Source organism: Simochromis diagramma, unplaced genomic scaffold (genome assembly GCF_900408965.1).
Source record: "Simochromis diagramma unplaced genomic scaffold, fSimDia1.1 OVJJ01000402.1, whole genome shotgun sequence".
Taxonomy (NCBI): domain Eukaryota; kingdom Metazoa; phylum Chordata; class Actinopteri; order Cichliformes; family Cichlidae; genus Simochromis; species Simochromis diagramma.
The window spans coordinates 7,241,386-7,268,988 of NW_024386972.1; the positions used below are offsets into that span (position 1 = coordinate 7,241,386).

The 27,603-nt window shown below is 38.6% G+C and overlaps 3 protein-coding genes across 9 annotated transcripts; 1 reads left to right on the top strand and 2 right to left on the bottom strand.

The window, feature by feature from the left end:
* Positions 1 to 385: 385 nt before the first annotated feature.
* On the bottom strand, positions 386 to 5,295 carry si:dkey-21e13.3 (uncharacterized protein LOC100150043 homolog). 2 transcript variants are annotated; one of them, XM_040039139.1, is made up of 5 exons: positions 5,086 to 5,295; positions 2,630 to 2,737; positions 2,027 to 2,149; positions 1,688 to 1,813; positions 391 to 1,380 (listed from the first exon to the last, which is right to left on the bottom strand). In XM_040039139.1, exons 1-5 carry the CDS (start codon positions 5,177 to 5,179, stop codon positions 908 to 910), a joined length of 924 nt encoding a protein of 307 aa, XP_039895073.1. In that variant the 5' UTR covers positions 5,180 to 5,295; the 3' UTR covers positions 391 to 907. The 2 variants fall into 2 exon arrangements, with proteins under 2 accessions (XP_039895072.1, XP_039895073.1); XM_040039138.1 differs by lacking the exon at positions 5,086 to 5,295 and having other exon boundaries at positions 386 to 1,380; positions 2,283 to 3,893.
* Positions 5,296 to 6,019: 724 nt separating this feature from the next.
* si:ch73-127m5.2 (uncharacterized protein LOC561202 homolog) lies at positions 6,020 to 13,733 on the bottom strand. 6 transcript variants are annotated; one of them, XM_040039137.1, is made up of 6 exons: positions 13,533 to 13,733; positions 11,988 to 12,122; positions 11,458 to 11,878; positions 8,049 to 8,249; positions 7,815 to 7,944; positions 6,020 to 7,703 (listed from the first exon to the last, which is right to left on the bottom strand). In XM_040039137.1, exons 3-6 carry the CDS (start codon positions 11,849 to 11,851, stop codon positions 7,232 to 7,234), a joined length of 1,197 nt encoding a protein of 398 aa, XP_039895071.1. In that variant the 5' UTR covers positions 11,852 to 11,878; positions 11,988 to 12,122; positions 13,533 to 13,733; the 3' UTR covers positions 6,020 to 7,231. The 6 variants fall into 6 exon arrangements, with proteins under 6 accessions (XP_039895071.1, XP_039895066.1, XP_039895067.1 ...); XM_040039132.1 differs by having other exon boundaries at positions 11,458 to 12,122; positions 13,533 to 13,731; XM_040039133.1 differs by lacking the exon at positions 13,533 to 13,733 and adding an exon at positions 13,455 to 13,522 and having other exon boundaries at positions 11,458 to 12,122.
* A 789-nt stretch (positions 13,734 to 14,522) lies between these two features.
* On the top strand, positions 14,523 to 24,481 carry LOC120737899 (kinesin-like protein KIF19; the record flags this gene model as incomplete). Its single annotated transcript, XM_040038808.1, has 8 exons — positions 14,523 to 15,312; positions 19,915 to 20,037; positions 20,205 to 20,361; positions 20,453 to 20,627; positions 20,996 to 21,128; positions 22,174 to 22,239; positions 22,386 to 22,656; positions 24,399 to 24,481. Coding segments are annotated over exons 1-8 (1,191 nt in total), but the record flags the coding sequence as incomplete, so codon positions are not given.
* Positions 24,482 to 27,603: the final 3,122 nt, after the last annotated feature.

Here is a 27,603-nt window from a genome sequence, read left to right on the forward strand (position 1 = left end):
CATCTTACCCTGCTTTGGCAGTTCAGATGTTATAATGGTGTGGTAAATATTTTCTCTGCATGTATTTGGAACCAACTGAGTATTGTTGTACACAATGGATGTGAAGCTGACAAATCTGCAGGAAGCGCATGATCGTGTTGATACGGACCCAGCACCTTGTTGAATCTGTGCCATGAAGAATTAAAGCATTTGTGAAGGCAACAAGAGGTCCAACCCAGTAATAGCAAGCTATAAATAATAAAGGGGCCAGTGAGTGTACATTTGTAAGAAAAAAAGAGAAAGAAACCCAGTTTATATATTTAAATGAAAAATGGTCCGTTATTATCTCAATTTGCACAATCTTAAAAATTTGCTAACAATGTTTCTGAACGTTCGTTATTCATGCTTGAAAATTACTTTAACAAAAATAATTGTGAAGTTTGACTTCAGTACAGACACTTACACACATAATTTGAAATTATTTTATTATTTAAAGCTTCCCAAAGATATCCAAACGTTCAAAGATTTAGCACAAAGTTGAATTAGCGATAACACATAGGAAAACAACATTCTCAGTATTGCTGCCTTTGAATAGGAATTCACAATTATTTCAAGCACTTGTGAAATGATTCAACATGAAGAGTTCATCACTATAGAAAGTTTTAGATGTAACGTGATTTATTTATTCTAATCCTTGATTCACTTATTGCCCAAATTTAAACAGCACAGTGTGACACTAAAACAGCAGAATTGCCTAATCCGTGTCGTGATGCATGTAGTTGCAAAAGTTAGCATTTCTGAAAATACACATAAATAAATAGTTCCTTGATTGAACCTTACAAAGTAGATGCAAACAAGAAGAAGAAATCAAAAAATTCTGATTAAAGTAAACGGGAAGAGCCCAGAGACATTTGTGTATTTCCAGATTTCAGAGGAAAGTGTGGAACACACGGGTTTTCAGACTTTTTGTCCGTGGAATATTCCTTGTAGAGAACTTGAGCAGCTTGTACAAATTTGAGCAGCTTCCAAAGCTGGAAAAGGGGGACCAGTGAGCAGTCCGTTTGTTCCCATGAAGGTTCCAGAAAGAGGACGAGCAGCGCTGGAAAACCTCGATGCTGACTGCGTACTGACCCGGCCCCCACTGAGACACACGCACCAGAGTCACAGAAGAGTCAAAACCACAGGTGTGAGGAGAAACGCCGTGAAACACAGACTCCCCCGGCCTCACAGATGCTCCTCTCTCCCACACCCTTCCGGCCTCCTCTGCTAATCCCATTCCACTGATGTTACAGAGGGCCTGAAGGCACACATCCCCCAGGGCCTCCTTATCAGGAAACTGGAGCAGGATGGCAACAAGACGAGGCACCGCACCTTGGCGTAGTAATAGTTGCTGCAGCTTAGCTGAAGGGGAAAGTGAGCACTGAATATTAAATCAATTTATTGAGCCAACTTTATTTATTTACTTTTACATGGGACTTGTTTTAAACAAATTTCCTCACATTGACAGATTTTTTGTAAGTCAAACATTTAGCAGAAACCCTGTTGGCTGCTTTCTATTTTCCATAAAGAGAATGAATAAGATTGTATTTTCTATTTCAGTACTGTTTAACTAAAAAATAAATAAATCCAGGACATTTGATATATAGCATAAAGCAAATGTAAAATGCAGTGTTGAATTTGATAGAAGCTTCAGACTGTGTTAACTTACCGCTATCATAAGACATGCGTGAGACGGCCCTCGCTGCGTGGAAAAGCAATTCTTGGTCTGAACTGGTCAGGACCGACAACAAAGCCGCAACCAAGCCCGTGTCACCAAAACCTTTACGAATCACAGCTGATGGGAAGAAGAAGAAACCTTGATAAAGTGTATTGATAAATAATATACAGTAAAGAAAGAAGACTTTGTACTAGACTAATAACACTTGAAGCAACAGAGAGAGAAAGCTTTCGGGTTCACCAGCAAACCTATAGATTAACATTATACTTTATTTGTATTAAATAATAAACTGTACATAGATAAAGAACAATATAAGCATTGATTACTTACATTCCCTGGCAAGTTCAGCCACTAGTTTTGCAGTCAGCACACTCAGAGGCCCTCTGCTTCTCAGGCTCAGAGCAAGGATTGGCAAGATCCCACTGATCACCACCTGCTCAGCAGCACCTTTCTCTGGACACAAGTGGAATTGCATATTTAAAAAGAATTAATATTTTTGACACTACCAACACTTGTTGGATTCCCTTTATATAGCCTTAGAAGAGTTTGTCTCTTAAGAGACTGCATAGACTATATGTCAAGTTACCTGAACTGAATCTTGTAATCTGTTTTTTTTGCGTGACCTCTCTGACGCTTAATTCCCTCTGCCGCCTTCTTATCCTGCTGTTGACTTGCTGGGAGACACAAATATAGCTTAACCTCTTCTTAGTGCTTACAACTGCCTTGCACATCTCGCTTCATGGGGCCATTTCTTATCAGTGTGGTTTTGCGGCCTATGATATAGGTGCTGTTAAATATTCCTACATGTTCGTATACATTGCATGCACCTGTGACATTAACCCCTCATTAGATTTACATCACACACAAAAAACAAACAAAAGCCATCAAATATTTTATATTGCTTTGCATAGTGTTATACCTAAAGGAACTTACTCTTCTCCTTAATGCTGGCCATCACTGTGTTCAAATGGGGTTTAAGCTCATCTTCAATGAGCTCCACACCGAGGACTCTGATAGCGCCTAAGGCATTGTTTAAGTTGTCTGCAGGGGCAATCAGGAAAATGGAAATATTAAGAATTATAAAAGGATGGCATAAGAAATATGAATGTTACAAAGAGCTGGGCAAGGCATGAAACAAAGCACGAGAGAAATAATGTTTTACTGCACTTTGAACAGTAAATATAAGAACATGAAAAAGGTGCTCCTCGTGTAAAACCTCCACACACGAAATCTAGATGTCAGCTTCTTTCTTGTTTACATTCAACTGATCAGCATTTTTTTAAGTACATGCTGAACCATGTAATCCTATGAGAAAAGCTCTTTGAAGCTAAACTTGTGCCCGGTGCTGCTTTGAGTCACATGTTTAGCAGTTATACTGTTTACTGTTTATTAGCATTCTGTTTGTTAATGCTGTTACACAGAAAGAGAAAGCCAAGGATTAGCTTAAAGCAGGAGCGTCAAACTCATTTTACATCAAGGGGCAGACCAGTAAAACCACTGCCTACAGTAATGACCTAAAGAATTCCTCCAATTGGTTCTGTCTTTCTTTACTTAGAAGTCTATAGACAAAAAAAGTACAATTTAACAATATGTCTCAGCTTTTCTGCGTTATAAAGAAATGCTGCTGTAGTAAATGTTTTTTAAATCCATCAACAAGACTCACTGGGCGAGTAGTAATAATAAAAAAGCTTTTATTTTTCTAAAGTAATGGTTTATCTGTTACTTACTCTTACTTACGGTCTTTGTCAGTTAGAAGACAAAATAAATGTAAAATAAAAAGTAAAATAAATGAAAATACAGTTTATGCTCTTCTTCTTTAAAATTTCTATATTTTTACAGAGTTATCCAATAGGCCAGACTGGACCATTTGGTGGGCCCTAAATTTGATATCCCAGACTTAAATAAATCAAACACAACGATTAACTCTGAACAAGCAGTGTCTGCATGGTGATATTTGATAGCAAGCAATACACGTAGGTGAGATTTTGGATGCTAAACTACAAAGATGGACAATTTAAAAGTTAGAGCTAGATGGAAAGTTGTGGGACTGTGATTGGAGAAGGTTAGGGTCAGGTTTGTACCAGATGTACAGGATTCTAGTTAGACCAACAAAGACAGTGCAAAGTTAAAAAGCATAAAACATTTTCCCTAGATACAAAATAGACATTAAAAATGATGTTTAAAAAAAAAAAAAGGTAAGCCAAGTATTAATAAGTAGGATGTATTATATATATAAAATTCAGAGAATTAGGGTCAGTTTTGTAAGCTCTCATATATACAATGTCAAAAGTGTTACTGTGTTTTTGTAAAACTGTATGTAAAAGGATGTCTGGACAACTACTGAGGATCAGCATCAAAGCTTACTAATCATAAGAAGATACTCAATAATATAATATAAATCTTTCATAAGAAGAGGTCTGCCATCCTTACCGGTTATAGCCAAACAATTTGGATTTGAAGTTAGTTGAATTTACTAGACAACAGTCAAATTTGTAGAATACTAATATCCAACTGCACGACCTGCTGAACTTGCATTAAAGGTTTTGTTGTGTGTGTATATATACACTAGTATCGGTATATAGCCTGCATATACTTGTGCAAAGCAGAAAAAACAGAGTTAACAAAACAGTGCTGCAGTAGAAGCTTGGCACACCTCACTGCTAACTAATCAAATCTGATTTACACTCTCTTCTGCTGTGGCCATCAGTTCATGTTTGGATACAAAAAACATTGTTTGTACAGAAAAGATGATCATTCACCAAGTATAAAGCTTCGGTTAGAGTGTTGCTCTTGTAACATAACTGTGATCAGACACATTTCAGCTTTGTTCTCACTGTGAAATCCATTTAAGTGAAGACGTAATGGAGTGAAGTTATCATGCATATAAACTGTATTACCACACAGCAGTGATGTAAATGGAAAAAAATCGATGCCATTGTTGTTCATGGTTGTGCACTATGAAGCTCAGACTTGAGGGTTGTGCAACTGTCACATTGCACAGGAATTAACAACAAAGACTGGTTGGACTGATGAAAACACATGTTGAAGAACAGGCTGAACATAGCATTGCCAGTTAAAAATTGTTTTATGAAAATTGGAATGGCCCTTTACAAATTCATAGAAACTACAGGAGAGCTTGTTGGTTTGAATCTTATCTTAGTTATAAATACAAAAAAAATAATTTCAAACAAGACAGCTAACATCTTGTTTACCTAAGTGCAGACAGTTTTATGTGAAGCACAAAAACAACAACCACCACCATGCAGGTGCTATTCCATATTGTTAGTGTTGCAATCACAACAACATCAAAAGCCAATATCTACGATCTGTGACTTCTAACAATTTTCTTTACAGTGTAACATATTCAGTCATGCTACTCTTCTACTCACCATTTGGTGTGTAAGGTTGCAGTCGACTGGATCTGTTTTTGTCCCTCTGGGAATGCATGTGTTTGTGTGAGAGGGGCACATTGGGGTGCCCCATTGTGCTCCGTGCTGCCGTCTCTGGACCAGTCGTACCTATCTTAGATCGACATATTTCAAAATGCACAGCACTTTTTAAAAGCTGTCGTCTTTTTTCTTTTAGTGCCGTATTTTCGAGTCATTAGCTGCTGCTTGGAGGACCCCCTATTTCAACTTATACGTCCTTTTGACGACAGTGTATTTCATACCTCCCTGCACTGTTGCTTTTTCCCCTCTATTTTCCTACAGGTCTATCTACTCTGGCTTCCTTGTGCTCCAGCTGACTCTGTGTTCCCTGTCAGGGTTAATACAGAGCAAATCCTCACTAAAGCTGTTCTCTCTTCCACACACCGCTTGTGGATGTGTGTGCGTGTGCACTGTTAAGGTATTAGCACTTGGCTGACTCTGCTGAGTGTATTTCTATACTCCCGTAATGCCTTTCACCTTCTATAAAAATCCAAGTCAAAACAGCACAGACATATGGACATCTGTTCTTGTATACAACCTTATTATTAGGCGTGATTTTTCCCCGTTGTGTCAGTTTGGATTAGAATTGAATCTGATGAGTTTATTACAACAACAGGTGAAACGCACTGAAAAGCAGTTATTCATCTGCTTATAAAACAAGATTCTTTTGAGAGGTTTGAGTATTTATGTGGGTTTGACTTTGGCTAGTACAGCTTTTCTAAATGTTGCTGCAGACAGTGCACTCTGCCAATTTGCAAAAACTGCTTTTCTGGATTTCAAGGAACAGGGTGAAGAGGCATTAACCTGCTTACCCATCATCAAATGCAACTGCCATAGCAGTGAGGGGGTGGGTTCAGACAGCAAGGCTGTTTAAACAGGTAGGGTGGCAACACTCTAGGTTTCCCAGATGAACTTTAATATTGCAGCTGATAGCTCCTGCTCCATTTATGAGATAACAAAAAGAACAACAGAAGACAATTCTTAAAACTAGATCATCCTGTTTTACTCAACTCAAGTAAAAACCTCTATTTCCAGTATTCTAGTACAGACGTGAAAATCTAAGGAATAAATACAACATTAAAACAGGAGACAATGTACCACAAGCCAAAAAAATATAATCTACATTTGATATTATCCATGTACCAGATGTTCTGTTGACTGAAAAAATAATGTATGATTGGATTCTAACTGATACCAAGAAACAAAACCTGTTACTGAAGCAGCAAATGATCAATTTAAAAAGATATCTGGAGATTTTGGAAAATGCACTTATTGGCTTTCTTGCAAAGGCTGAGATGAGATGACTGACACCACAGCTGTATCAGGTACACAGTAAACATGCAGCAGTTTCACCAGATTGCCTAACTTAGCACAGAAAGTGGAAACGGTTTTAAAAAAGTCCATCCAAATGAAACAAAACATAAGGTTAAAGCCATATTTCATTTACTTTGCTTTAATAAAAAAAAAAAAACAACAACAACAACAAAAACAAACTATTGCACAGAGTGCCATGAAAACTTTGTCTTGTCACACTTGTTTTTGTGCATGGATTGAACAAATAATAGAGGGGGTTGTTAAATCCTATTGTGCCCATTTTCAGCTATAGTATTTCTTATTTCATGACTACTACAACAGCTTTAAAGAATTCACAGCTATCCTACCTTTGTCTTGAGTTTCTGCTCTTTGCAAACACAAGGTTTTAACAGAAGGTGGGTGCAAAATATTCAGTGCTTTAGAGTGGCTGAAGCCTGAGCTTTACTTGTAAATATGCTGACCTCTTTATTTTAAACTTTGGGCATGTTAAATATGCACCTTTGAAACGAAATACATATTAAAAAAAAAAAAAAAAAAAAAGCCATCAAGCCTGTGTGTATTTCCAGCCTTACTGATAAGGTAGGTTAACCAGCTGTGGCTCTGACTACATATTACAACTTTCTGGAAGAAAGTGAATAGCTCCTTAAAGCCTGACACCAATATGTAACATGTTGTGATGATTTTGCGCTCATTACAGTGGGGAGCTTAATTTACCCCGACCTCTGTCCGATCGCTGAGAATCAGTTTGAACAGCACTATGACTGGGTCTTTATACTTATCATGTGAGCAAGTATCAAACGGGTCCAACTGAACCGAGGCCGCTGGATACAGTCTCGTAACCTACAGACACCAGAGTGAGGACATTACTCTCCACACCATCTGGCTTGCATGGCTCTGCCTGGGTCTCCACAGGTCCAGAAGCTACAGTTTCCTGTCTGATCTTCTTCTTGGCTCTGATTCGACCTTTGGCTTTTGAAATGAGCTTTCCTTGTTCTTTTTCCCCTCCAGACACCTTATGAAGCTTCTCATTGTCCATCGAGCGAGTTTTGCGGTGGCGTCTGCGGACACGGCGCATTTGTGGACCTGAGTCGGCCGGGTCAGATGCTGCGACACCAGACAGGATGCGAATCTGCTGTTCAATTACCATAATAATCATGTCCAGTGCAACATCAAGCATTCCAAGACCGAGGCCATGAGTGACGTTGTCGAATGCACCACTGTTGACCGGGTCCCTAAAACACTTTCTCATATCCTCAAGATGGTTCCTAGGAGAAAAAGGGAAAGTGTTAATGTAAACTGGTCGCTTAATTATGATGTTTTATTTTCACAAGCACAGTAACCACGTTATACAGGACGCACAGTAATGAAAGACGTACTTTGTTTCAATAATTTTGGACCAGTGTTGAACTGTATTTGTCTCTGGGATAAGCTGCTTTGCCATGTTGCCATAGTCAATGTAGTCATGGGCAAAATCCTTCATATCGTCACACAGAGCTCTGGTGTCACCTAAAAAATAAATTAACCAAATAAGCAGCCGAGTCTTTCAAACTCATTATCAATTCCAAACATGGCTTTACACACACGCCACCCCACACACACACACCTCTAACCTTCAGTGAGTTTGGAGAAGGACGAGGATACAGAGGTAGTTGTGCTTGGCGTGAGGCCGAGTACATTAAGTGACTCCAGGAGTGTTTTCTTGCTGGCTGGTCCTCTGCTGACCCGAGTGTACGCTGCCAAAGACCGCAGGGACATCTTTTCTGGAGCCTGCAGACGCCTTTTAATTTCATCATATGAGATGAGATATTTCCCTGAAATTAGAGCAAAACAGAGGGACATAAATCAGCACAGCAGGATTAGAATGAAACAGCATCTGATCAAAGCTGAACAGGGAAATTGTTTTTTTAAAATCTAACATTTTAAACTGTAAGGGCTAGAATCAAGGAAACATTATACATTTGCTGAATAAATGACTTCAGGGAGTTGTGGCAAATAGAAAGCACAGCCTCTTTGGATTCTAAAGTTTTACATATCAGGATATAGGAAAAATGCTCTGATCCTTAGAGTGTCTTAAAAAATAAGCAAACTCTTAGTTTTTCTCTGGGAATTAACAGTATAAGTATTATTAAGTGTGAGCACCTGTATAAAAGCAGATGTTTTGGGAGTTTGATGGTCTGGAGCATTCAGGTTCACGGTAACACAATGCTAAGAAGGAAAGACCTCAGCAACGGTCTTAGAGAAGCAATCGTTAATGTCCATGGAAAGGGTTACAAGGCCATTTTTAAACTGAGCAATCACAGAGTCAACCATAAAGTCAGAGGCGAGGTTATCTGCAAAGCAGCCAAGGCCCAAGCACAGGGGCGAATCTATAGAATGGCCCAAAGTCCTTAGACCTTAACCAAACTAAAATGGTGTGAACCTTAAGAGAGCTGTGCATAAACAATGACCTGCAGACTTTAGTCAACTAAGCAAAGTTGTAAAGAAGGATAGGTCAGAAGTAGGGCTGGGCGATATGGCTTAAAATCCATATCGCGGTATAATTTGAAGCATGTGCGGTAACGATATATATCGCAATATATTCTTTTCTTCTGTATAACGTATTTTACACACTATAAGGCACACGTAAAATCCTTTAATTTTCTCAAAAATTGACATTGTGCCTTATGTATGAATTCTGGTTGTGCTTACTGACCTCGAACCAATTTTATGTTGTACACGGCGTGCAGAAATCTGTCAAAAATGTTTTAGTACGACTTTGGTAAGCTATGAAGGCGCACCGCTTGATGGATTGCCAGAGCATTATGGCTGCCGAAGTCAGGAGCATTGCGGAGTAATCTGGGTCCAAAATAGGCAAACGAAAACTGCGGCATCACTGAGAGTTAAAAACTGTCTAAATTCTTTCATCTTTAATAAAATGATCAGCGTTGCTGCTTTATCAGGTGTAACAATTAAGTTTAACATCCAGGCATCCATGAAAACAGAATGTATTAAATTCAACGGAGTGAGAAGTTAGCAGGAAGTTAGCTCGCTAGTTTCCACCTAAACATGATATAGCATGTTCTGACTGAGAGATTAATGAAAAAATTAAAACATACAGCTCTGCTATCACTTCCAACATAAATGAAGACAAAAAAGTAAACAGCAGTGACTTTTGTAGGGTTACTGAAATCAGACTAGCTGATATATAATGATGTCCTACGTGATCGCTAGCAAAACAGCTATGTTAGCATTAGGGCTGCCACAAACGATTATTTTGATAGTTGACTATTCACAGATTATTTTTGCGATTAGTCGACTAATCAGATCATGCATCCATTGGACGTACAGCGTACAGCTTATTGCACCAGCAGCATCTGCTCTTATATAACTATCATTAGCTTACAGCTTTAAGTGTTTAAGGTATGTGCTAACTAAAAATAAAGACAAGATGATAGTTTATTAAATTTTAATGAAATTTACAGATTGTTTCAGTGAAGTTTAACTTCTTGCTATCTAAAATATAACAGGACACCGGAGTATATTCTCGAGCATCTCACACTTCTGATAATCAGCTGTCTGCTTGATGTTTATTCAGCTGTGTAAAAACTATAACTTTAATTTCAGCCAAACAGATTTACTCAGGAACAAATAAAATACTAAAAAAAGCCAAACAATAACATTTTTAAGTTATCTAAGTGACTTATTCATGTTAAACCTGAGTAGCGAAAGACGGCGGTGGGTTTGAAAACGATTTGCCAGGAGTCCGGTGTTCTCAGCGGCTCTAGTGAACCTTGCCCCCAGCTAGCTATTGAGCTAGTGGGTAACAGACGTCTCCGAAAACGTCGGAGCGCTTTTGAAAATATGTGGTGTCTTGATAAGATATGAGGTTTACACAGTTACATTCTCACCTGAAAATGTTAAACGTTTATTTTGTGACCCAGAAAGAATAATAAGAGTAATATTAAAACTAACTAGCTGCCGCCATTGTTGGAAACTGAGCTGGGCCGCACTATGAATTCTGGGACAGAGCTACTTCTTCTTCGGGGTTTAACGGCAGCTGGCATCCTTGTACATGCAGTGCTGCCATCTTCTGTTTCAGTCCGTTATTACACTCTTAAATCCTACTACCTGCGTCTTTTGTGATCTTACAAAGCTTCAAACGACACGTCGACTATTAAATCATTCGTCGACGATTTTAATAGTCGACGTAATCGTGACTAGTCGACTAATCGTGGCAGCCCTAGTTAACATAACATTAGCACAGTAAAGCTGAAGGATGAACGCTAACCTTTTTCCACTCGATAAAAGTTAACGTGAGGGTTTCTGGTGGTTGGGGACAAATGCAATTGCATAGCAGGATGCTATAAACGGATCAAACTTCAGTCAGGAGAACAACTGAGATAATCCATCCACAATACGAGGTTAGTTATTAATATACTGCCACAACATGGGAATAGAGCAGCTGCGAGAGAATTCAGCATTAATGAATCAATGGTAGGGAAGTGGAGGAGCCGCAGTAATTTGCAGATGATGTTGTTTGCAGTCGCTGCAATGCTTTCGACCAAAACAGGCGCAGCTCAATGACACCATCAACATGCGCTATCACGGTAGAGGGGTATAGTCAAAATCTCTACCGTTCGTTGGCCAAATTTATATCGTTTCTACCTTTTCTGCTGCCCACCCCTAGTCAGAAGTCCTCCATAATGATACCAGAGGCTGAAAGTCACACAGTAAACAACTATTTCAAATTATTGCTGCTAAATGTAGCTCTATAAGCTACTGAATCATAGGGTATACTTAGTTTTTCACTGCTTCAGTATTTTGTTTTAGTTTTTGTTAACACTTAACACAATCTTTCATTTGTATTATTTACATTGTTTTAAGAACTGGTAAGGACTTAATGTTCTGATATGCAAAACCTAAAACTGACAGTGTACTTTCTTTTTACATTACTTTGCAAAATTTTCACTTCACTGTATTTTACTTGGAGCCATAAGATTGAAAAACATTCAGTGCGATTTCAAACAACTGGCTACTTACGAGCTTTTGATCCTTTCATGTTGGGATCCAGGAGTGATGAAACCTCAGCAAATGCGATCTGGCTAGCGGACTCTGTATTTTCGCTTGAGCTTTGTGGGAGATCCTGATTCGCAGGTAAATTCTCAGTCTGGACTGGGGCAGAAACCTGCATCAGAGGCTGAATATGAGGCTGTATGGTGTTCATTTCCATCTGGTTCTGGTCTAGTGGAGGCTGACCTTGTGCCTGAGGGAGGACTAATGTGCTTTCAGCTAAACCCTGTAGACCCATGCTCCCTTGTGGAGCACTGCCATTTTGCTCTGAAGACACCTGAAATATGCCCATAACTGGCTTTACAACTGTGAAAACCACGTTCCCCTGGTTATCCAGGCTCACCATTCGGGCAGATGGGTCCATGTCTTTGTTGAAATATTACCTTGCTAACTGCAGCAGAAGGAGAAGAGGCTTTAATTATCAGTTCAGATTGCCCTAGAGGCCCATGTAGTGTTACAGTATACTCTTATGGGCTTAAATGGTTATAGTTAAAGCTGACCTTACAAAACGGGAACATATGCCAGCTGACTCCCTTATCGTTCAGGTAAAACCTAAACTTTTACTTTTCCCTTGTTTTGTCCTGCTGTGTGACACTTGTATTCACTCATGGCAACAATACAGCAGAAATGCCATTCTGTAGATAAGAAGAAAAAGATAAATTAGGACATATTAGTCTGTCAGTAAATAGGATAACGTACATTTGCTGCAGTCCACAGAGTTAAATGTACAGGTGAGATGTATTCAAATGACATTTGAATTATTCAAAAAGCAGGAAATGTTCATAATAAACGAAGACTTCTATTGTCATAAAACAAACAAAAACCAACTCGATGAACTGCATTTTTACATGTTTCCAATTTTTTTCTGATTCACAGAAACAGTTTCATTTGTCAGTGTATTTTAGTAAAGTGTTGGAAATAACCTGGTTATATCAAAACTATCAAGCCAAATAATTGTTCAAGACATGTATTAGAAAATTGATTAATGATTGAAATATTCTGAGTGCGGGAGATACAAATGACCTCCAAATTTCCTGGTTTTAGTTTCTTACATGTGATACTGGTTATGCTATTTTTGAATGTGATAAAAAATATCAGATTTTTAGAGCCCCTGGAAAATCACAATACCACTTCCAAAGTGCTATAGATGCACATACAGTCACCAGCCACTACATTAGGTACACCTGAGCAACTGCTTGAAGTATAAAGGCAGCTCTGAAGAGAAAAGGGGCTCCAACCCGGTACTAGACCTAATAATACAGAGGCTAATGAGTATATATGTCAATCTAGAGATCTGGGACACAAGGAGACGATTCAGAGAAAAAACAATGCTCTCCTACGTCCAACCATCAACTTGAGTGTGGAAGATGTGGAAAATAAATTATTAAAGGATAAACAAAATGTAAAAAATCTCAGACCTGTGGCTTCACGTACAGTTTAGCAACTGAAAGGACTGCATCATCAGCACGTGCTACACCTTACAACGTCACCTTACAGCAGCCAAGTGATGGTGCAAGTTAGAGGTCACAGCTCGGCTGCTTTGTGAGAGGAGTCAAATTAAAACATCCGTATTTTAGCTCAAAGAGCTAATATGTTTCTGTTCAAGATTACGTAAAACAATTAAACTCATAAGAGCTTTGAAAGGCAGGAACAATCGAGATGAATAAGTTTGAGTCTCGCGCCCACTCGCACGGATGGCCAGCGTTGATGTGCAAACAAGTTTTTTTTTTTTTAAGTAACATAAAAAAGTAAAGTTTACTTCAGAAAGTTTAGAAGAAGTTAAAAACAACTGATACTTGATGTAGCAACCGCGCCTGACTTTTAAAGCTACCAGCTAAAGACGCCAATTTCATCAACGCGTCCGCATTTAAAGTGTCTAACATTCATCATGGCTGCCTTGCTCCCACTGTGTTTCTCTGTGGGGCGAGCCTGAAACGTTACACAAAGCTGGCGAAACTGAGGCAGACCTTTGCGTTTCTGGACGGGACACACCAAATTCACAAGCCCTAACCTTGGGTGCAACTAGTGACGGCAGTCCCACTCACCGAAATGCCTTCTAGTTTTTCCTAAAAGGACACTGATCCTAGAACGGTCCGCGTCGAAGCCAGCGACATTTTCTCTTCTTCTCTGCAGTTTCTTCAGCGGGTTGCAAATCAGCTGTGTCCACTACCGCCCAGGAGCCGTAATCCCCTCTCTCATTGGTCAACTCACACATCAATCACACAACAAGCGAGTTATTATTGGGCAAGAATGTAGTCAGTAGCCCACAGAGGGCGGTATTTCCGACTCGCTTTTTTTCTTTGATCAAATACACATGTATGAAGATGTATTTGTTTTCTTCTTTTAAAATGTAATTCTACCACAAAACTATTTAGTAAAATATAGAAGACCAGGAGTTTTTTATAATAATCTACTTTCTTTTAATCTGGACGATATATTCAGTTCTCTGCTTTTAGCTGGAAGCAGAAGTTTTGACAGTATAATAGGTTAGTTAGCGGATTTCCCCCCAGTTTTATTACAGGTTGAACCATAGATGAATATATGATGGTTAAATAATGTCCAAATATAGAGACACATCCTTCAGCATAGTGTTGGTTGGTCATGACTCAGTGAAAAACATATTCTCCAGTTGTTACACTGTGTGTGTGTGTGTGTGTGTGTGTGTGTGTGTAATGGCTACAGTTTTAGGGTATGGCGAAATTATAAGGTACACATAAGCATCTGAGAAAAAAAAACAATAAAAAAAAGTAAAGTATACATAATATTACCAATTTAAAAAGATTATAATACTTTTTTTTTTAAAACGGAATTATAAATACAAAATCAATTAAAGTCGCCCGCATTTTCCAGGGGATACATGCAAAGACTGGATTAACACTGGAGTATAAAAATAAAACGTGATTACACAAGAAAAAAAATACACCATGGCCTTCGCGCCCCCCCTACTGGACATATGTGAATATTACACAAGATAGACGAGTGTTACAGATGTTACAGACTTTGCAGGCAAAGTAAACGCACAACAAAAACACATGCTTTGTTTTTTGGATACTTCGGTTAAATTTATTTAGGTACAAATTTTAAAAAATGTACAAAATAAAGAATAGAAAGTTGCAATTATGAAAACAATATGAATGAAAAAATAATAATGGAAAAGGCAACAGTTAAATAATTAATTGAAACAGCCAGGTAATTTGCAAAAAACATTGTGTGGTACTATCCTGTGTATCTACACAACCATGACACTTAAAGAGTATTGTGGGTAAGAAAAGGCAGAGACCTTTAAGTTTGAAGAGCACAATGATCAAGAGGATTAAGTTTTCTTTTTTCTTAAATTTCAGTGTGTCAGGTTGAAACAAACTCACTACGAAAAACATTGATGTTGAAACCTTTTTACTGCAGGCCATTACTCTTTTTTTTGTTTTTAAACATCGGCATTGGTTTAATATTGTCTCCTAATCTTTTGTCCCATATCCATACTTTCCCTTGGATTCTTATGTATCTTCTGTGAGGCTCGTTAACACCAACCGTTCACTGTTCATAATAAGCACAGAACATTACAGAGCCATTGCACTGATAACAAAGCAATATAAGCACAGTCTTGCATTTATGAGCTTGATATGTTCCTGACACGACGATGTCATGTCAGGAACATCCATTTTTATTTTATTTTATCAGACTCAAAATAGAGGTCAGCGTTTGAAGGAAGGGGCCCACATCAACTGTTCCCTCCTGGCTTTGGGCAACTGCATTAACGCCCTGAGTGACAAAAATGGTAACAAGTATGTCAACTATCGAGACAGCAAGTTGACTCGTCTCCTGAAGGTACAGTCCTCTAAAGGTTTATATGGGACCAACTGTGTTGATGATTTAGATGTTTTTTGTGTGTGTATTTATACACAGGCCCAGGCTCTTCCAGCAGTCACTAGGCCCAGGATCCTCCTGCTCCACCAGGCCCAGGATCCTCCAGCAGCCACTGGGCCCAGGCTCCTCTAGCAAGGCACCAACAAGTAAATCAACAGTGACTTCAACGGGCCATCACAAGGAAATACTAATCTCACCATTTTCAAAATGCCACCTAAAAAAGCTAACCCAGGAGTTGAAGAGGAGTTGGAGGAGATTAGGAAATCGCTTAATTTCATGTCTGATGAACTGAGCAAAGTGGCTAAACAACAAGGTATGCTACATGACCTAATGGATGAAATAAAACAACTAAAAAACCTCATAAAGGACAAGGACAAGAAAATAGACGACTTGGAACGGCGAATCGAGGACCTTGAACAATACACAAGAATGGATGATTTAGTCATAAGTGGTCTGGAGACGCAACACCGAACCTACGCCAGAGTAACAGCTGGCGGAGGTAAAGACGGTGAAGATGCCCCGGTAGAGGAGCTGCAAACGCTTGAACAGCAAGTGATAAAATTCCTTCAAACGAAGAATGTAAGTATTCAGAGCCATCATATTGCAGCATGCCACACGCTCCCCAGAAAAGACAGTAAAACAAAGCCAGCAATCATTCTTCGGTTTGTGAGTCGCAAAACAAAGATTGAGTTACTGAAACAGGGTAAGAAGCTAAAAGGGACTGGTGTGTATTTAAATGAACATTTAACGAAAAAGACTGCTGAAATTGCAAGACAGGCACGCAGCCTGAGAAAACAAAATAAGATACAAGCGACATGGACGAGGAACTGCAAAGTAATGATAAGACTAAATGGCAATCCCGAAGAAGCGAAAGTTGTGATGATAAGAGAACTCAAAGACTTAGAGCAATATAAATAATCAGGAATCTGCTATGGAATCTATTGGAAAAGTGACGATTGGATAATGAACAATGGGTATGGAAAGTGTTTCTGGCCTTATGGCTCAAAAACAATGGAAACAACAACAACAAAAACACATAAATGACAAGTTTGGACACAGATTATAGGTTTCCATTCGGAGATATTGAAGAGGAAGACTTTGATTATGAAAAGGACTGTCAAGGTGGTTATTTTGCCACACACGCTGAGAAAACGAACTTCAAAACGTTTAACTATGCAGAGCACAACATGAATGACCCTGAAAGTAACATTGACCCAGATACCCACTTCTACAATAACACCAATAATACTTGTGAGTACTATACAGATGACCAATTCAATGTGAATATTAAAATGGCAAATGCATTGTCAGTCATACATTTCAATAGTAGAAGCCTGTATAAAAATTTTTCTAAAATTACAGAATGTTTAAGTAAGTTAAAAAGTTTAACATAATTGCAATATCAGAAACATGGCTCGATAATGAGAAAGTTAGTGAAATGGGACTGGAAGGATACGAATTATTTACAATGAACAGGGTGAATAAAAAAGGAGGCGGTGTTGCTTTATATGTAGATAAAGTTTTGAAATGTAGTCTGATTGAATGCATGTCAAGCACCATAGATAACATATTGGAATGTGTCACTATTGAAATTCATGTTGAAAAAGCTAACAATATAATTATAAGTTGCATCTATAGGACACCAGGTTCATGCCTTGAGATATTCAATGAAAAACTTGCTGCTATGTTTAGCAACCTAAATGATAAAAAAGTGCAAATAATTTGTGGTGATTTTAATATAGATTTGCTAAACCCAAATGGACATCAGAAAACAACAGATTTCATAAATACAATGTATAGTAACTCCCTTTTCCCTGTAATTATAAAACCAAGTAGAATAACAATTGATACAGCTACATTGATAGATAATATATTCACAAATAAAATTGACCATGAAATAGTAGGTGGACTTCTTATAACTGATATAAGCGATCATCTTCCTGTTTTTGCAATTTTTCAAAATTATTTTGGGATTAAAACTAAACAAAAGAATCAAATATTTGATATGATACGACATAGAACAACAAGAGCCATTGCTGCCCTCCAGGTGGACTTAAAGGAACACAATTGGAATGAGGTTTTTGCAAATGAAGATTCAAATAGTGCGTATGATGCATTCTTATCAACTGTAATTTCACTATATGAAAAACATTGTCCTTTAATGAAAATCACTAGAAAGCATCACAGATCAAATAAGCCATGGATCACAAAGGGGATAGAAGATGCATGTAAAAAGAAAAATAATCTATATAAGAGATTCATAAAACAGAGGACAAAAGATGCTGAAATAAAGTACAAGTTATATAAAAATAGATTAGTAAATATTATAAGAACAAGTAAGAAAGAATATTACCACAAATTATTGGAGCAAAGTAGAAGTAACACACAAGAAACATGGAGGATATTAAACAGTATAATCAAAAAGGGCTCAAAAAATAAGAATTATCCAGATTATTTTAAAAAAGATAAAGATATTGTGCTTGATAAAACTAAAGACATTGCAAATGAATTTAATGATTTCTTTGTAAATGTTGGCTTTAATTTAGCAAAAGAAATTCCAGAGTCAAGAAATAATAACGACCTAAATAAACATATTACTCAGAATGTGTCCTCCATGTTTATTGGTGCTGCAACTCATAGAGAAATAATTAACATTGTGAAGACATTTAAAATAAAAGTCCACTGACTGTTTTGGTATTGACATGATATTAGTTAAAAGTATTATAGAATATATAGTGCAACCTTTCGCATACATTTGTAATCTGTCCTTTCAAACTGGTGTGTTTCCCTCACAAATGAAAATAGCAAAAGTTATTCCAATCCATAAAAACGGAGAGATGTCAGTTTACCAATTATAGGCCAATATCACTACTCCCACAGTTCTCAAAAATTTTAGAAAAGTTATTTGTTAATAGACTTGATAAATATATTGAGAAGCATAATCTCCTAAGTGATAACCAATATGGCTTTAGAGTGAAAAGGTCCACTTCAATGGCAGTGATGGAACTTGTTGAAGGGATATCTAATGCAATAGATAATAAGGAATATACTGTTGGTGTTTTTATAGACTTAAAAAAGGCGTTTGATACAATTGATCATTCTATATTAATGAATAAACTAGAGAGATATGGCATAAGAGGGATAGCATACAAGTGGATGAAAAGTTACCTGGATGAAAGATATCAATATGTCGAATTCAATAATGTAAAATCTAAGCAGTTGAAGGTAACTTGTGGTGTTCCTCAGGGCTCTGTGCTGGGCCCTAAATTATTTATATTATATATAAATGACATATGTAGTGTTTCCAAACTGTTAAAATGTGTATTGTTTGCTGATGATACCACTCTGTACTGCTCAGGTAAAAACTTAGAACAGCTTCTGACTACAGCGGAAAAGGAGTTAAATATATTAAAAAACTGGTTTGATGTAAATAAGTTATCATTAAATATAAAGAAAACAAAATTGATTATTTTTGGCACTAGACAAATGAAAAATGTATCTAAAATCAGGGTTAATGGAATTGAAATTGAAAGAGTGTACGAAAATAAATTTCTTGGAGTGATAATTGATGATAAGCTGAGTTGGAAGTCTCATATAAACCACGTGAAAACAAAAATGTCAAAAACCATTGCTATTCTCTATAAAACAAAGCATGTCCTGAACAAAAAAAACATTATACACACTTTATTGTACTCTGTTGCTTCCATATATGACTTACTGTCTGGAGATATGGGGTAATGCATATAAAACGAACACTCTTCATATTTTCAAGTTACAAAAAAAAGCTATAAGAATTATAAACCAATCAAACTATATAGAACCAACTAACATTTTGTTTATTAATCTGAATACCCTGAAATTTTATGATTTAGTTGAATATAAAATGGCACAGATAATGTATAAAGCACAAAATAACTTGCTTTGCCCCAGTACTCAGAAGCTGTTCAAAGTCAGAGAGAGTCAATATGACTTAAGGGGAACAGATTTCTTTAAAAAAAACAAGATAAGGACAAATATAAAGCAGAGATGTGTTTCTGTTAGAGGAGTTAACCTGTGGAATAGTTATGACAGTGATTTAAAAAGGTGTAGTTCATTTTCCTTGTTTAAAAACATGTTTAAAAATAGAGTAATAGAAAAATATATAAATCAAGAATGAAAAGAGCAAAAAGGAGAAAAGAAAAACAACCTCTTGATTCTTTTGCTTTGATGTAGTTACTTATCTAAGGTGGAAAGTTTTTTTTTTTCTTTGTTTTGTTTTTTTTGTTTGTTTGTTTGTTTGGTTTTTGCTTTGTTTTATTATTTTCTTCAAGCCCTGTGTACAGGAGCTGCATACAAAAAGATATTTTGTGAAAAGGGTTGGCGTAATAAGCAAATGCTTCAGCCAATACCTTTTGATTAGCCTTGTCTCATGCTTTCTTTCTTTATGGTAGATTTTTGTTCTGTTTTCACTGTTTGTTTGTTTGTTTTTTTCACTGTTTTCACTGAGATTGGAATTTGAATGCTAATCAATAAAATCAAAATCAAAATCAATCAAATATTTATCATTCTTTTTTTAAACAAAAGGACTCCTTGGGCGGAAACAGCCGAACGGTCATGATAGCCCATATTAGCCCTGCCTCTGTAGCTTTTGAGGAGTCTCGTAACACGCTGACATATGCAGACCGTGCCAAAAGTATTCGAACACGGGTGAGCTGAGTAATATTTTATGTCTCAGTGTTGCTTCACTCTAGCAGAAGTTAAATAAATTAATGTAGCTTCAACTCAACTTTCTGCAGTTAGAAATCCAACTTCTATTGTATAATTCATATATCCAAAGTATATCTCAAGTATTCTTTGTCATCTTTGTCCTTTAGGTGAAGAAGAACATGATAAATGTGTCATACCACATTGCTCAGTACACCAATATCATCTCAGACCTGCGCTGCGAGATCGAGAGGTTGAAAAAGAAGATTGCCGAACAGGCGAGTCGACAGCTCAATTCTGACCGAGCTGACATCCGCAATGTTCAGGGTAAGGTCTCGCACTCACAGCTGACTTTAATATTTGAAAAATACCTGCTTTTTGAGCTCTTTGAGTCTAATCTCCATCCCTTCCCTTGTAGCAGAGGTCCAGGCCCACTCCAGCCAGCAGAGTCGAGAGGAGATGGATCTGTTGAGGGAGCAGCTTCTACATGCCTTCCGCCAACAGATGCAGATCAGGAAGAGCCTGATGGAGCTGGAAAACAACAACATGGAGATCCAGATTGCCACCTCTAACAATCTTTTAACTATTACAGAGTCAGTTTCAAGCCTTTTTGTCATGTTTCTCCCTTCTTTAACCAACACTATTTATCCTGTATTTCTCTTTGTAACATTATTAAATCCAGCTATTTGATAATATGTTGAAAACTCACAGCATGTCTTTGTCGTGCTTAAAGTTGCCTGAAAGTGTCAGTGTTTGTGGATTATATAAATATAAATTATTGTAAGTCTGATCAAAAAAACAAAAAAACAACATAAATCAAATGTAATAATGAATTTTATTGGCCGCATTTTTTTTTTTTTTAAAAACAGAAGACTTTTTCAACTATGTACTTTCAAATGTGCCTTCATTAACCAGATATTATTGTCTCTGTCAGTGACCATGTGTAATTTTCTTCTCTTAGCTGGGAACAGGAGCGCAGCAGGCGCAGGAGAAAGTGGCGTGCGGAGAGGAGGAAGGAAAGTGTCAATAAGGATGAAAGTGAGAAGGACTCTGATTCCTCAGAGTCTCCTCCAGACACCACGGAGACTCAGGAGGTGGCAATAGCTCGAGAACCATCACCTGTTGTCAATCTCCGGGGCTCCACCTAGAGGGTTTTTAAGCCGGCACGGCCTGCCACTCCTCGCCAGTTCGTCCTGCTACCATCTGTGGTAAACTCGGCCTCCTCTGAGCTCTGACTCTGTATATCTGGACCATGGGTTAATGTGTTTTTGTTTCCTGTATTCTTCGGATTCACTACCCGTCGCACTCACCAGTAGTGCTGGTTTGGTCTCCATTCTGTTCTTCCGTCTGCTCTGAACCCGAGGATTATATACTCCACTTCTCCTCAGCCTGCCCTTCAGTCCGTATTCTCCACCTCCTTGGAATCTGGACCGGACTCTCCACACTCTTGACCCTCTCTGGAATACTCCCACGGCAGCCCTTTTCCCGCCTAATAACTAGGGTCTCCAAGTAAGCCCAAGACTATCCACTGGCACTCCGTACCTCTGTCCCTTATTCGTTTTTTTCCATTCAGTAATATCTCTCTCCTGTGTTTACAGAAGTTCCCGTTAGAGTTCTCCCCGTGCTCTACGCCGGTCTCTCCGCCCACGGATTTCCCTTAGTTTCTGCGTATGGTTTCTGTTAAACCCAGTTCTGTTCACGTTTTGTTCTTTTCAATAAATTATACACAGTTCGAAGCAAATTGAGTCTGCTCTTGAGTCCACCGCATTCTCGCCCGTGACAGAAAGTGTCAGTGTTTGTGGATTATATAAATATAAATTATTGTAAGTCTGATCAAAAAAACAAAAAAACAACATAAATCAAATGTAATAATGAATTTTATTGGCCGCATTTTTTTTTTTTTTTTAAAAACAGAAGACTTTTTCAACTATGTACTTTCAAATGTGCCTTCATTAACCAGATATTATTGTCTCTGTCAGTGACCATGTGTAATTTTCTTCTCTTAGCTGGGAACAGGAGCGCAGCAGGTGCAGGAGAAAGTGGCGTGCGGAGAGGAGGAAGGAAAGTGTCAATAAGGATGAAAGTGAGAAGGACTCTGATTCCTCAGAGTCTCCTCCAGACACCACGGAGACTCAGGAGGTGGCAATAGCTCGAGAAAATCTGGTTGCACTCATGGCTGAACAGAAAAAGATTCACAAGGAGAAGGTGGGAATGTCTGTCTACAACTAGAAAAAATAGCAGAAAACAGAATCGTTCTCATAAAACCTTTGACTGTAGTGCATACATAATATTTTTAGTGTCTGAAATACAGTCTGCTTTTTAAAATGTGCCTTTATACCTTTTGTTTAAAGGCGTTGCTTGAGCGTAGGTTTCTGGAGCTTCGGGATCAGGCCCGGCGCTTGGAGGAGCTGCTGCCGCGGCGGGTTAGCTCAGAGGAGCAACGCGAGGTCCTAGGACTTCTCTGTAAGGTCCACGAGCTGGAGATTGAGAACGCAGAGATGCAGTCCCACGCTCTGCTCAAAGACAACGTGATCCGACAGAAAAACTTTGTGGTGCAGCGTTTTGAACAGCACAGACACCTGTGCGACGAAATTATTCAGCAGCAGAGACAGTTCATTGATGGTGCAGTTTGCATATCGGACAAATAGATCTACCGGAGACGCTGTAGCACAGGTCCTGCATACCACACTGAGCCATCTAGATTAGGGATGTGGAAATTATGTGAGAATGCTGTTCATAGATTACAGCTCAGCTTTCAACACCATAGTGCCCCACACCCTCTCGGGTAAGCTCCAAGATCTGGGATTTAGTACATCTTTGTGCAGGTGGATTTATAGCTTCCTGACCGCGAGGCCACAGTCAGTGAGAATAGGGGATGTGTACTCCCATACACTCTCACTGAACATAGGGGCTCCCCAGGGATGTGTACAGAGCCCCCTTCTCTACTCCCTTTACACCGCGGACTGCACGGCCAGACACCCCACTAATTCCATTGTGAAGTTTGCTGACGACACAGTGGTGGTGGGACTCATCTCCAGGAATGACGAGAGGGCATACCGGAGTGAGGTGGATGGACTAGCAAAGTGGTGTGAGGCAAATCACCTCTCCTTGAACATCAGCAAAACAAAGGAGATGGTGATCGACTTTAGAAGACAGAGAGGTGAGAAAACTCACACCCCAATTCAGATCAATGGAACCCCTGTGGAGAGAGTCTCCAACTTCAAATACCTCGGTGTTCACATCAATGAGGACCTCACTTGGAGCACACATACGGAATTCCTTATTAGTAAAGGCAGACAGCGCCTCTATCACCTGAGGCGTCTAAAGAGGTTTAAGATCTCCAAGAATATACAGAGGAGATTCTACACTGGTGTCATTGAGAGCATTTTGTGCAACAACATCATGGTGTGGTACGGGAACTGCACAGTACAGCAACAGAAAGCCCTGCAGAGGGTTGTGCGCACAGCTGAACGCACTATGGGAACACCTCTACCAGCACTGCAGGACATCTACGCTGAAAGGTGCAGATCCCGGGCCATCAGGATCACAAGGGACTCCAGCCATCCCTCCCATAAACTGTTCAGGCTGCTGAGGTCAGGGAAACGCCTCTGTAGCCTGAAAACAAGAACAGAAAGGTTCAGGAGGAGTTTCTACCCACAGACAGTGAGACTCCTCAACCAAAAACGCAAACCGGATAATATGCTGGACAATCTCACACATAGTACATAATTCGCACTTTACTTTCTTCTTTCCTGAACCTTATCTTATCTTATCATATTATATACATTTGTACTTATGTAAATATGTATATTTTTATAGTTTTTCAAATCATTACAGTGCAATACTTTGCACGATTATGGATATACTTATAAGCACAAACACATGGCTGTTACACCTGTTACACGTTTTTATATATATTATACAGGATATTATACACTTTTACATTTTTATATATGATTCTTACTCCTGGTTTGTTTTTTTTTTTTTTTTCTCTTAGTTTAGGTAAAAGTTTTTCTAGTATGTTTCTCACAGTCGGGGGGAGTATTTTTTAGCCAGGAAAAACATTTCACTGTATGTTGTACTAGCTATAACTACATGTGACAAATAAATAAAGAATGAATGAATGGTGAGTATGTGAGCATTATGACTCCGAAGTTTGTTAAAAACAAAGATCATCTAAATACATATAGCACTGCTAACTGGGTTATTAGGCACTTTACAGTTTAATATCAATGAAGTGAAATGAGGTTACTTTGAACCAGACAGTTAGACAATTGAATAATCATGAAGGAGCTCATCAGTTGTTTTTGATTTGTTTTTTTTATGAAATTATTTCCTGACATGAATTATCCTCCGTGTTACAGACCACAGTCTGCCCGTACCTCCACACCTTCAGGAGCTGTATGATATGTACATGAAGGAACTAGTAGTGATGGGTCGTTCGCGAACGAAATGGCTCTTAGAGCCGGATCTTTGACGTGAACGACGCGAGCCGGCTCCTTATCGCGAGCCGTCACGTGGGTTTTTTTTCTTTCTTTCTCTCACCCTCTCTCTCGCACTTTTTTTCCGCTTCACTCTGCACGGGAGCCTTGTGCTTTACGCTGGGCAGAGGGGGGAGGGGCGGTAGTTACACTCAGTAGCACAGGAACAGAGCCAGAGGGAGAGAGAGAGAAAGAGAGCCAGGGACAACAACGTCACATTAGAAAGGTATAGTAATCATCCTCAACTATTTTCGGTTGCAGATGATAAAGGATTCAGAAAGTTTATTCATGCAGGCCCATATGACAGAGAATATGCATGTTATTTTTGTTTTCATATTATAATTTATATTTAATTGTGTTGTGGTTTGCAGTGTTTTGTGTTGTTTCAATTTAAATTTGTAAAAGGAAAAAGCTGAAAATTTAAAAAGTTAAAAGTTGAAATGTGAATAGTTGATTTTTGTATTATATGATTTATTTATTACATTTTATGTGGAGTGAATAAATAAAAGTATATTTACGGTGGCCCCTAGAGACAAAGCACATACAAACTTCAAATCACGTACGAACTCTGAAGCATGTACAAACTCCAAAACACGTAAAAACTCCAAAACACATAAAAACACGTACAAACTCCAAAACACGTAAAAACACGTACAAACTCCAAAATGCGTAAAAACACGTACAAACTCCGAAGCACATAAAAACTCAGAAGCACATAAAAACTCAAAACACGTACAAAAGACAACAGAAGTGCTCCAGGATGCTGGGCGCAATGTTGAGCTTTTGTTAAGTACCAACGACCGGATTTGGTGTGTGGTAGTAACAGGTAAATGAACTTTTTTTTTTTAATTATTTGAATATATATGAGTGCCTGTGTATAAATACACAAACAATACACACATGCTTTCAATTGTGTAATTTAAGTGATCTAGTAGCTCTGCTTTGGAAGTTCAGTTCATGCTAGAAATGTGTTTTGGAGTTTGTACGTGTTTTGTCTCTAGGGGCCACCGCATATATTTATATATAAACATATATAAATAAAACCACTTTTTTTTACGTTAGTAATTCCTTTTGTGCATAATTTTATATTATTGTTAATAATAAATTAATTAAAGCAACAAAACAACCTGAAGAGCCGGTTCGGAGCCGAAAGAGCCGGCTCTTTTAGTGAGCCGAACCGAAAGAGCCGGATCTCTAAAAAGAGCCGGAAATCCCATCACTACTTCACATGGCTTCATATTTGAATTTCACTCTCAGAGATACTTCACTCTATTAATCCCTTTGTTTTTCAACATTCGCCTGTCCATAATAAAATGTTCACTATTGACTCCTATGTTCAGGCTTTTTTTTGCTAAGCTTACCAAAGAATTACATCTTTGTTTCATCACCTTTTTTCCTGTGTAAATGCATCTGAGAGATGTGATTCATTGGCAAGATAAAGTTATGTTCACCAGAGTCCACCAGAGCCCCATTCAGAATTAAAATTTCATTTTGGAGAGCCATAGAATTGATTAATCCTCACTGACACTCAGACAGACCGACTGAAAGCAAAGTACCACAGTGAATGTCATATCGTAATGTGGCACTCTGCATCTCACGTCTGCAGCTGCAGCCTCTGGCTCCTGAGAGCTTTCTGAGTTACAGCCATCTCAGCCACAGTGTCAGCAGCCACCTGGACTCATCACCTGAGAGCAGCGAGGCAGGGGCTGATATCCCCCTCTCAATAAATGGTACGATATTCAAATGAGGACATATGAACTTTGGGGAATTTTAACAGAGTTTTTATCTACAGTTTAAATACAGGGGGAGTATTTAAATGCAGGTAACAGAAAATCAATAAACCCTTGAGTTTGATGATTGTTTGTTTCCATGATGTAAGATTTTTTTAAAGCACTTTGCATCAGTGCTCAGGATGAAGCCTTCAGATTTCACGGTGACCTAGAAGTGTATTTTTTGAAGCAGGACACAAGAAATATTCTGCAGATCTTCTTCATGTTTAATATGAGCGATTGATTTTCAGTTATACCAATTAAATCAGTGCTAATGGGGAAAAGTAGTGTTTCTCTGTTAACTAGCTTTCTTTCTGTTGTGTGAATGGAGATTAAAAATGACAGTGAAAAGAAATTACCTGTGTCTCCACAGAACGGCAGCAGATTTTAAAGGGGGTCCAGAACATTGCAGTAAAAGCAGCACGTCGGCGCTCCAAAGCGCTCGAGGTGGATGTCTTGCGGTTACCTCCTGCACCATCTCCCCTGGACCCCAAGAAGCAGAAGAGCAGCCTTTCTTTAAGGCCTCACTGTGTGAGGTTGACACGGCAGTAGCTCCGCTTAATTTCGATCCTAAAACTCCAAATAGACCGTGATTATACGCAGTAACCGAAGGTAACTTAAACTACTGTCTGATAAAGTGGCTGGGTGTCTACACACCAGTTGAAAATGCCCAAAAAAGTTTTGCCAAAGTTGGACACGCCGGACGGGGAAGGCCCGAGTGAAGCCTCCGGCCACAGTAAAGACGCCAGCGGAACCGTCACGAGCACAGACAATATAGTGTTGGGGGCTATTGCGGCACTCCGCTCTGAACTGGCAGGTGTTAAGGTTGAAATTTGTGACAAAATTGAAAATAAGATCTCAGAAGTCACAGCTGTATTAAGAGGGGAGATAGCCAGCTTGAAAGCCGAGAATGACAAAGCCATAACAACGCTAAGGAACGAGATAGAGTCACATGGCCATACGCTGCAAGAGCTAGCCAACACGGCTAGCGGCTCATCCGATGCAATACGGGAGTTGGAGAACAAAGTTGAGACGCTCCGTGGGCAAGTGACATCGCTTTCTGAAAAATGCCTCGACCTCGAGTACAGTGTACATTTTAGGACATCGTCAGGTCTCAAGAAAAAAGTTGTCAGGTATCAGAGAAAAAATTGTCAGGTCTCAGTTCTCAAAAAAAAATTGTCAGGTATCAGAAAAAAATTGTCAGGTCTCAGTTCTCAAAAAAAATTGTCAGGTATCAGAAAAAAAATTGTCAGGTCTCAGTTCTCAAAAAAAAAATTGTCAGGTATCAGACAAAAAATTGTCAGGTCTCAGTTCTCAAA

Excerpts from the sequence above, each read along its gene's own strand:
- si:dkey-21e13.3 (XM_040039139.1), bottom strand. The coding sequence starts at position 5,179 with ATGGGGCACCCCAATGTGCCCCTCTCACACAAACACATGCATTCCCAG. Across the intron at positions 2,738-5,085 it reads GCAACCTTACACACCAAATG|ACAACTTAAACAATGCCTTA; the intron begins GTGAGTAGAAGA and ends TTGCCCCTGCAG. Across the intron at positions 1,381-1,687 it reads ACGCATGTCTTATGATAGCG|CTAAGCTGCAGCAACTATTA; the intron begins GTAAGTTAACAC and ends TTTCCCCTTCAG.
- si:ch73-127m5.2 (XM_040039137.1), bottom strand. The coding sequence starts at position 11,851 with ATGGACCCATCTGCCCGAATGGTGAGCCTGGATAACCAGGGGAACGTG. Across the intron at positions 8,250-11,457 it reads CATGAAAGGATCAAAAGCTC|GGAAATATCTCATCTCATAT; the intron begins GTAAGTAGCCAG and ends CTCTAATTTCAG. Across the intron at positions 7,945-8,048 it reads CTTCTCCAAACTCACTGAAG|GTGACACCAGAGCTCTGTGT; the intron begins GTTAGAGGTGTG and ends TTTATTTTTTAG.